General features: G+C 40.3%; 1 protein-coding gene across 2 annotated transcripts in view; it reads right to left on the reverse strand.

Moving 5' to 3' along the window:
• The window catches only part of tent2 (terminal nucleotidyltransferase 2), a 36,426-nt gene extending 31,854 nt beyond the window's left edge, over positions 1-4,572 (reverse strand). For both annotated transcript variants that reach the window (XM_038990052.1, XM_038990042.1), the window contains exons 1-2: positions 4,453-4,572; positions 4,040-4,236 (exon numbers count right to left, since the gene is read on the reverse strand). In XM_038990052.1, the coding sequence (XP_038845980.1) occupies positions 4,040-4,182 (143 nt within the window). In that variant the 5' untranslated portion in view covers positions 4,183-4,236; positions 4,453-4,572. The remainder of the gene's footprint in view (positions 1-4,039; positions 4,237-4,452) is intronic.
• Between the last annotated feature and the right edge of the window lie 5,260 nt (positions 4,573-9,832).

Below are 9,832 nucleotides of genomic sequence, written 5' to 3' on the forward strand. Positions count from 1 at the left end.
AAATACAAAAAGGTCCCGCGGCTGAATCTAGTTGATGATCCCTGCTGTAAGCAGTGTATAGACAAGGTACAACAGCAACCAATGCTTTGGTTTACCTGCAGTGATGCAAACTGGTGAGGGTCCAAAAAGGTGACACATAAAAAAAAGAGTTTCAGAAAAGAACAAGTACATAACACATATTTGAACAATCTAAATAGTCAGGAAACATGTTTATGGTAGGCTGGCATTGCTTAATTGATGACGTGGGTTGAAGATTATGCTTTGGTTATTTAGATCTCCAGTCGCCTTTTGTTTCCTGTATATGTTTCCTGTTAATGTAACTAGCCTAAATATAATGAACAAAAATATAAACGCTACATGCAACAATTAAAGATTTTACCGAGTTACAGTTCATATGACAAAATCTGTCAATTGAAATAAATAAATTAGGCCGTAATCCATGGATTTGACATTACTGGGAATGCAGATATGCATCTGTTGGTCACAGATACCTTAAAAAAATGGGCCTCGGGATCTCATCATTATATTTTGTGCATTAAAATTTCCATCAATAAAATGCAATTGTGTTTATTGTCCACAGCATATGCCTGCTGACACCATAACCCCACCATGTGGAACTCTGTTCACAATGTTGACGTGAGCAAACTGCTTGCCGACACGACGCCATATACAGTTGAAGTCGGAAGTTTACATACACTTAGGGTGGAGTCATTAAAACTCGTTTTTCAACCACTCCACAAATTTCCTGTTAACAAACTATAGTTTTGGCAAGTCGCTTAGGATATCTACTTTGTGCATGACACAATTACATTTTTCCAACAATTGTTTAGACAGATTATTTCACTGTATCACAATTCCAGTGGGTCAGAAGTTTACATACACTAAGTTGACTGTGCCTTTAAACAGCTTGGAAAATTCCAGAAAATGATGTCATGGCTTGAGAAGCTTCTGATAGGCTAATTAACATAATTTGAGTCAATTGGAGGTGTACTTGCGGATGTATTTCAAGGCCTACCTTCAAACTCAGTGCCTCTTTGCTTAACATCATGGGAAAATCAAAAGAAATCAGCCAAGACCTCAGAAAAAAATTGTAGACCTCCACAAGTCTGGTTCATCCTTGGGAGCAATTTCCAAACGCCTGAAGGTACCACGTTCATCTGTACAAACAATAGTACGAAAGTATAAACACCATGGGACCACGCAGCCGTCATACCGCTCAGGAAGGTGACGCGTTCTGTCTCCTAGAGATGAACATACTTTGGTGCGAAAAGTGCGAATCAATCCCAGAACAACAGCAGAGGACCTTGTGAAGATGCTGGAGGAAACAGGTACAAAAGTATCTAGATCCACGGTAAAACGAGTCCTATATATCCACATAACCAGAAAGGCAGCTCAGCAAGGAAGAAGCCACTGCTCCAAAACCGCCATAAAAAAAGCCAGACTACGGTTTGCAACTGCACATGGGGACAAAGATCATACTTTTTTGAGAAATGTCCTCTGGTCTGATGAAACAAAATTAGAACTGTTTGACCATAATGACCATCGTTATGTTTGGAGGAAAAAGGGTGAGGATTGCAAGCCGAAGAACACCATCCCAACCGTGAAGCACGGGGGTGGCATCATCATGTTGTGGGGGTGCTTTGCTGCAGGAGGGGCTGCTGCACTTCACAAAGTAGATGGCATCATGAGGAAAGAAAATGATGTGGATATATTGAAGCAACATCTCAAGACATCAGTCCGGAAGTTAAAGCTTGGTCGCAAATGGGTCTTCCAAATGGACAATGACCCGAAGCATACTTCCAAAGTTGTAGCAAAATGGCTTAAGGACAACAAAATCAAGGTATTGGAGTGGCCATCACATATCCCTGACCTCAATCACGTAGAAAATGTGTGGGAAAAACTGAAAAAGGGTGTGCGAGCAAGGAGGCCTACAAACCTGACTCAGTTACACCAGCTCTGTCAGGAGGAATGGGCCAAAATTCACCCAACTTATTGTGGGAAGCTTGTGGAAGGCTACCCAAAACGTTTGACCCAAGTTAAACAATTTAAAGGCAATGCTGCCAAATACTAATTGGGTGTATGTAAACTTCTGACCCACTGGGAATGTGATGAAAGAAATAAAAGCTGAAATAAATCACTCTGCTATTATTCTGACATTTCACATTCTTAAAATAAAGTGGTGGTCCTAACTGACCTAAGACAGGGAATTTTTACTAGGATTAAATGTCAGGAATTGTGAAATACTGAGTTTAAATGTATTTGGCTAAGGTGTATGTAAACTTCCGACTTCAACTGTATGTGCACCTCACTTTAGCACTTTTCTTCACTCCACAAATGGTGTTGAACCACTCAGTACCAGTAGTCTGAAGCCTCTGCTCCTGTGTTGCAGGAAGTGCTCTGTTTAACCATCTAGTTGCACTTTACCAGACTGCACACTTAACGCAACTCAACACTCCTGCTGCACCACCAATCCACAGCTGCACAGAGACAGAACTGCGTTGCCACAAACCAAGAACACTATCAGTAGGTCTATGTTACACAGCATTTTGTAATAGTCCTTATTTTTCAGGTTGTGAAGCCTGTCCCGGTTGACGGGATGGAGTTGTGAAAACCAACCAACTCAAGTGCTGATGGAACAAGGTAAGATTAGAGACGTGTCCAGCTGAAAAGCTTTAAGAACAGTGGCATCAGTCTTTAAAATGTTAGGAAGAAAGGCTGGGAGGCAAAAACTCTAGCGATCTGCATCTGTGTTCATTGACATTTTCAGTCTCGTGCTCTTTATCTAGACAGGTTACAGCAGTAATGAGTGGTAAAACATAAAACATGGTCATACATTAAACATCTCACACATACATGGTGGGAGCTACTGTGCATCTCTCCTACTTTCATGATGTGTGTACTAGTTACATAATTTGTCAAGATGCAAAACCGTGCGTCTTTGGAAGATAAAGGTTTGTTGTGAGGAGGTAGGAGGGGGGCATTATTCCTGGTCACAACCAGGGAACGCCTTAATCTTGGTCAGAGCCTAACAGGTATATCGTCAAGTCCATCGTTCATAGCCACAAAACAGCGCAACCCGTAGCCAATGGTCTTCACTAATATTCTACAATGTAGAGAATAGTAAAAATAAAGGTGTCTCCAAACTTTTGACTGGTACTGTACATACACACACATACATTACACACAGGCTGTAACGTAACAGAATAGTTTCTGAATGTACTGTATGCAGGAAAATAAAAGGCAAGTGATGTATCGGAAATTGTGTAATGGCATTATAGCCAACCTAAAATATTGTCATATAATTATAAATACAGTGTATACACATTTTATACATATGTTCTGTATAAATAGCCTCTAAAAATATACGTAAACAGACCATATATGTCTCAGATTTTGTTTTCTTTTAAAGCTGTTAGTGTTATTATATGATACAATATCAGTACTTGTTGCATTTACAACTTATCTAAGTCCTATCATCAACTGATTTGAGCCAGTGTTTGGCTGTGGATTGTTTGAATGAAATGTTGGAATATCGGCAGTTAATTTGAAAAATGTATGTTATCATTCTCTAAAACGGATTGGCTAGCTAGCTAACACACAGAGTGCAGATACATTCTTCACATTCATTGTTTTACAAAACAACTTATCACAGCACTGGCAAGCCATGGTCGACCAACTCCCTGACCAACATGGCTGACCTTTGGGCCATCATAATGGAGGTTTAAATTATTTCTAGTATGCTAAATCCTAATTCAATGGGCAAAGTATTGTCCCATGGGGTTGCGGGGCTAGCACATCATGCACAGCAGTGTTTTTGTTACTCTCTTTGTGCACATGCTACAGGGGGCTCGTGAACTATGACCATGTACACAATTTCGAGGACACTTTTAGACTCTTGAGCACTGTTTTCAGAACTACCGGCTTAAAAGTATACAAAACCTCTGTTCAATTTCTTTAAAAACGTGTTCTCTTTAGTCTATATGGACATACATACATAGAAAGACCCACCCAGCAACATTATTCAATGGGATTGCCTTACTTTGTGTTAGCGATGTTTCGTGGAGCCTCAGCTAGTTGCTGGTGATGTTGAAGGAAGGCCTGAGGTAGCGGGTAGAGTCCATTACCGTGCCCGTTTTTGGAGTTGTAGGGCGGGCATCCCGCTGGCGCAGCGCTGGGGTACATGTTGCTGCTGACGGAGGTCCAACATCAACTGCGCCTCGGTGTATCGGTCTCAGGCTAGATGAAGAACCAAGAAACAACGCCAAGATCTTAGCCAGCAGTCCTAAATATTTTTATGATTTAGCTAGCAAGCTAGTTATGCTAAGTTAGGTAACGTTAGCTAGCTAGTAAGCTAACGTTAGCGGTTTCACTTGTTAGTCTGTTTTTGAGTCTCTGCATCAACATCATCTGTTAGGCTGGAGAAAAAATGAATTGCAGTAAAAACATGTTTACTTTGGAGATTCGGAGTTTGCTCTTCAATAGCTCTCGGACAGACGGTCCTAGGATGATGAGTGATATATAGAATCAGACGATGGCACAGAGCTAGGTAAACCCTTTATGTTTACCGATATTCGAACTCTTCGCCTCTGGTGATTTAGGGACCATCGTAAAAGTGCAATACCGGTAATTGCGTGTAAGCTACAAAAAAAAAATGAATTCCTATTCAGAAGGGTTAAACCTATATGAAGATTACACACTGCATGGCACCCAGTCACCGAACGGCCCAGCATTTGTATTATTTACCTCTAGCTACCAAGGGGGCTATATTTGACCCATTTACAAGGATGGGTGCATGCTCAGTCCCCTCCTGTACTCCCTGTTCACTCATGACTGCACGGCCAGGCACGATATCCCCTTCTATAATCCCCGTCTGTACTAGCAAAACAGTCTTGTAGCCTCGCGTATGCTTCATCCGACCACTTCCATATTGAGCGCATCACTGGAACTTCCAGTGGAACAGCTGAGTCAGAGTTGAACTCTATTTGAAGTCATAATCGAGGTTAGTAACTGTCGATCTGATGTCCAGAAGTCATATGTGATAATAGTATGAACTTTCTGTACAAAAAAAGTAAAGGTAAACGCGATAAAAGTCATAGAAAAGTTGGGTTGGAACTCGTAAGATATGATCCTTCTCAGTCAACATATGCGAGAGGCGTGATTTGTTAATACAACCTATGGATTACAGAATAAAGTTAGGAATGTTCATGCGAGACAGGAGTCAGGATTTTGCGTTTCATTGGGATTGGGACAATATAGGAAAATATATATGTTATATGTTAAGACTTCAGTTGACAGAGATGCCTATGTAGTGAATTGTGCATAGGCCTATCAAATTTGTGACTGTATTTTATAGGCTATACTGTAGGGGTTTCCTGTAGGGTTTATTAACTGCATTCGGGTTGCGTGTGCAGTCTGGCAGTGTCACTTATGTGTGTGGTTTTTATGTCAGTTTCAGTTATGCGTGTGTGGAATTTATGGCGACTATTTGTGAAGTAAATATGCTAGGTTAAAGGCTTCCATGCATCAACCAGCTTGGAAAATGTCCTATTACATTTTTGGCTAGTCTGATGCTGCGCATGTTGTGTATTTTGTGGAATTGCATTAGTGCAGACATTAGGTATTTTTTTCTTTATTTCCCTGGTTTTGTCATTTTATTTTGGGGGGAAATGTGAAGAGTGTTCCCTGGACAGTCCAGGGATCCCAGTTACCCAGGTTAATCCCTAATGTATATGGTTGGAAATGTGGTATTACACACCAAATGGTTCTGTAAGTGGTGTATGGCCCAATCCTAAATCATATGAACTTGTGGAGATCTGAGTGGATTTGACTGGTGTAAGCAATATGGCAATAACTTCAACTTTCCATCTTATAGTATTTGGACTTTTCACCATACTGCTTATACCAATCTCCATAACCTTTGATCTCCACAAGTGCATAGGGCATAGGTTCAAAGGGTTGATTGGGTATTGTGCCTATGACATTGCCCTTTGGAGGATGCTGTCTTTTGGAAGGGGTCTTAAACGGGTGTCTTGACTCTTTGATCATTTAGTAGCTTAACATGGTTTGCCTATTTCTCATAAGAGACTAGTTTCTTACCCTGATGTCCTGGCTAAATTCCAATTTGAACCCTCTACCATAATGTTCATGTAATCATTCCTCTCACAAGTACGTATAGCTCATTAATCCACTCTCTGCCCTATGCAACTAACACTTATGTGTTCGCAGCTAAAAATAGCCATTAAAAAATATTTATTATATTTAAACAACTAATAAAAGATTGTTTTGGGCTTCATCAATGATACAGATGGAATGGACAAATACACAGGTCATAGGGATTTGCAAAGAACATTTGCAAAGAAACTATTCAGCTGGCGTGCCAATGAGAGGTGTGGTTGTCAATTCTATTTGTCCACAGGTTAAGAGGAACTGTGGCCAATGGCTACACCTAGTGTCAAAATACAGAACAGAAAACAATAAATCAAAGGCAGAGGCAAGGCAAGCATATTACAACTGCACAAGTGAGCAAATATGTAAAACCACTGCTTGAAGTGGTGGAATAAAGACCTAGGTAGGGAATATATGTTAAAACTGTACAATATTGGAGTGTTTTTTCAGTGTTTGTTTCAAAACCATCTGGATACAAAGAAACATAAACTGTTATCTGTACCTGACTTAGTAACCAAGGCAGTAATAGGAAAAATATTTACAGAGAATCAAAAGGGAAGAATTTTTTACATTTAAGGTGAACCCAACGCACTTGTTTGTAGATCTGTAGCTCATATGGACAGTGAACTATTGAAAATATGGAAATATTCATAAAAATTTGTGCAATGGAAAAAGGAAATTCTAATTGGTGTACTATGGATGAGGTAGGACTGTGACTTAACATCAACTGGTTTTACAGGTATATGTCATTTGGATAAGAAACTATTGAAAATGAGATATCTATGTGAACAAAGAACCACAGCTGTAATAGGATAAATATTTGTAGAATATCAAAGGGGGGGAGTACAAAAAAAAGGTGTAGCTTTCATAAGAGAAAGTTTGCAGATGACACAACAGTAGGCTTGATTACCAACAACGACGAGACAGCCAATAGGGAGGAGGGGAAGGCACTCGGAGTGTGGTGTCAGGAAAACAACCTCTCACTCAACGTCAACAAAACAAAGGAGATGATTGTGGACTTCAGAAAACAGCAGAGGGACCTGGTACGGCAACTACACCGCCCACAACCGCAGGGCTCCCCAGAAGGTGGTGCGGTCTGCACAACGCATCACCGGAGACAAATTACCTGCCCTCCAGGACACCTATAGCACCCGATGTCACAGGAAGGCCAAAAAGAGCATCAAGGACAACAACCACCCGAGCCACTGCCTGTTCACGCCGCTACCATCCAGAAGGCGAGGTCAGTACAGGTGCATCAAAGCTGGGACCGAGAGACTGCAAAATAGCTTCTATCTCAAGGCCATCAGACTGTTAAACAGCCACCACTATCACAAAGAGGCTGCTGCCTACATACAGACTTAAAATCATTGGCCACTTTAATGAATGGATCACTAGTCACTTTAATAATGCAGCTTTAATAATGTTTGCATATCTTGCATTACTCATCTCATATGTATATACTGTATTTTATTCCATCTATTGCATCATGCCTAAGCCGCTCGGTCATTGCTTGTCCATATGTTTATATGTATATATTCTTATTCCATTCCTTTACTTGGATTTGTGTGTATTAGGTAGCTGCACTGTCAGAACTAGAAGCACAAGCATTTCGCTACACTCGCAATAACATCTGCTAACCATGTGTATGTGACCAATAAAAATTGATTTGATTTAAAGGAACCCACCACACTTGTTTGTTGATCTGTAGCTCATATAGACAGTGAGCTATTGAAAAGAAGACCCATAACTACAAATATTCATATAAAATCAGTGCAATGGAAAATGTAGATTCTATTGGAGGAGGGAGGTCTGTGACCTAACATCAAATGGTTTTACAGGTATACATCATTTGGATAAGAAACTGATGAGAATTAGATACAGTTGAAGTCGGAAGTTCACATACACCTTAGTCAAATACATTTAAACTCAGTTTCTCACAATTCCTGACATTTAATCCAAGTACAAATTCACTGTTTTAGGTCAGTTAGGATCACTACTTTATTTTAAGAATGTGAAATGTCAGAATAATAGTAGCGAGAATAATTTATTTCAGCTTTTATTTCTTTCATCACATTCCCAGTGGGTCAGAAGTTTACATACACTCAATTAGTATTTGGTAGCATTGCCTTTAAATTGTTTAACTTGGGTCAAACGTTTCAGGTAGCCTTCCACAAGCTTCCCAGAATAAGTTGGGTGAATTTTGGCCCATTCCTCTTGACAGAGCTGGTGTAACTGAGTCAGGTTTGTAGACCTCCTTGCTCGCACACGCTTTTTCAGTTCTGCCCACAAATTTTCTAGAGGATTGAGGTCAGGGCTTTGTGGCCACTTCAATACCTTGACTTTGTTGTCCTAAAGCCGTTTTGCCACAACTTTGGAAATATACTTGGGGTCATTGTCCATTTGGAAGACCCATTTGCGACCAAGCTTTAACTTCCTGACTGATGTCTTGAGATGTTGCTTCAATATATCCACATCATTTTCTTTCCTCATGATGCCATCTATTTTGTGAAGTGCACCAGTCCCTCCTGCAGCAAAGCACCCCCATTACATGATGCTGCCACCCCCGTGCTTCACGGTTGGGATGGTGTTCTTCGGCTTGCAAGCCTCCCCCTTTTTCCTCCAAACATAACGATGGTCATTATGGCCAAACAGTTCTATTTTTGTTTCATCAGACCAGAGGACATTTCTCCAAAAAGTATGACCTTTGTCCCCATGTGCAGTTGCAAACCGTAGTCTGGCTTTTTTTAGAGCGGTTTTGGAGCAGTGGCTTCTTCCTTGCTGAGCGGCCTTTCAGGTTATGTCAATATACGACTCGTTTAACTGTGGATATAGATACTGTTGTACCTGTTTCCTCCAGCATCTTCACAAGGTCCTTCGCTTTTGTTCTGGGAATGATTTGCACTTTTTGCACCAAAGTACGTTCATCTCTAGGAGACAGAACGCGTCACCTTCCTGAGTGGTATGACGGCTGCGTGGTCCCATGGTGTTTATACTTGCATACTATTGTTTGTACAGATGAATGTGGTACCTTCAGGCATTTGGAAATTGCTCCCAAGGATGAAACAGACTTGTGGAGGTCTACAATGTTTTTCTGAGGTCTTGGCTGATTTCTTTTGATATTCCCATGATGTCAAGGAAAGAGGCACTGAGTTTGAAGGTAAGCCTTGAAATACATCCACAGGTACACCTCCAATTGAGTCAAATGATGTCAATTAGCCTATCAGAAGCTTCTAAAGCCATGACATAATTTTCTGGAATTTTCCAAGCTGTTTAAAAAGGCACAGTCAACTTAGTGTATGTAAAGTTCTGACCCACTGGAATTTTGATACAGTGAATTATAAGTGAAATAATCTGCCTGTAAACAATTGTTGGAAAAATTACTTGTGTCATGCACAAAGTAGATGTCCTAACCAACTTGCCAATACTATAGTTTGTTATAGAGTGGTTGGAAAGCGAGTTTTAATTACTCCAACCTAAGTGTATGTAAACTTCCGACTTCAACTGTATGTATGTGGAAAAATAACCACAGCTGTAAAAGGATAAATATTTGTAAAAAAAAATTAAGGGGAAGATTTTGGAGAAAAAATAAAAGGTGTACCTTTAATAAGAGAGGTAATGGAATACCAACCCAACCCACACTGAGATATTGAACAGAAGACCCATAACT

The sequence above is a fragment of the Salvelinus namaycush genome, chromosome 1, assembly GCF_016432855.1.
Source record: "Salvelinus namaycush isolate Seneca chromosome 1, SaNama_1.0, whole genome shotgun sequence".
Classification (NCBI taxonomy): domain Eukaryota; kingdom Metazoa; phylum Chordata; class Actinopteri; order Salmoniformes; family Salmonidae; genus Salvelinus; species Salvelinus namaycush.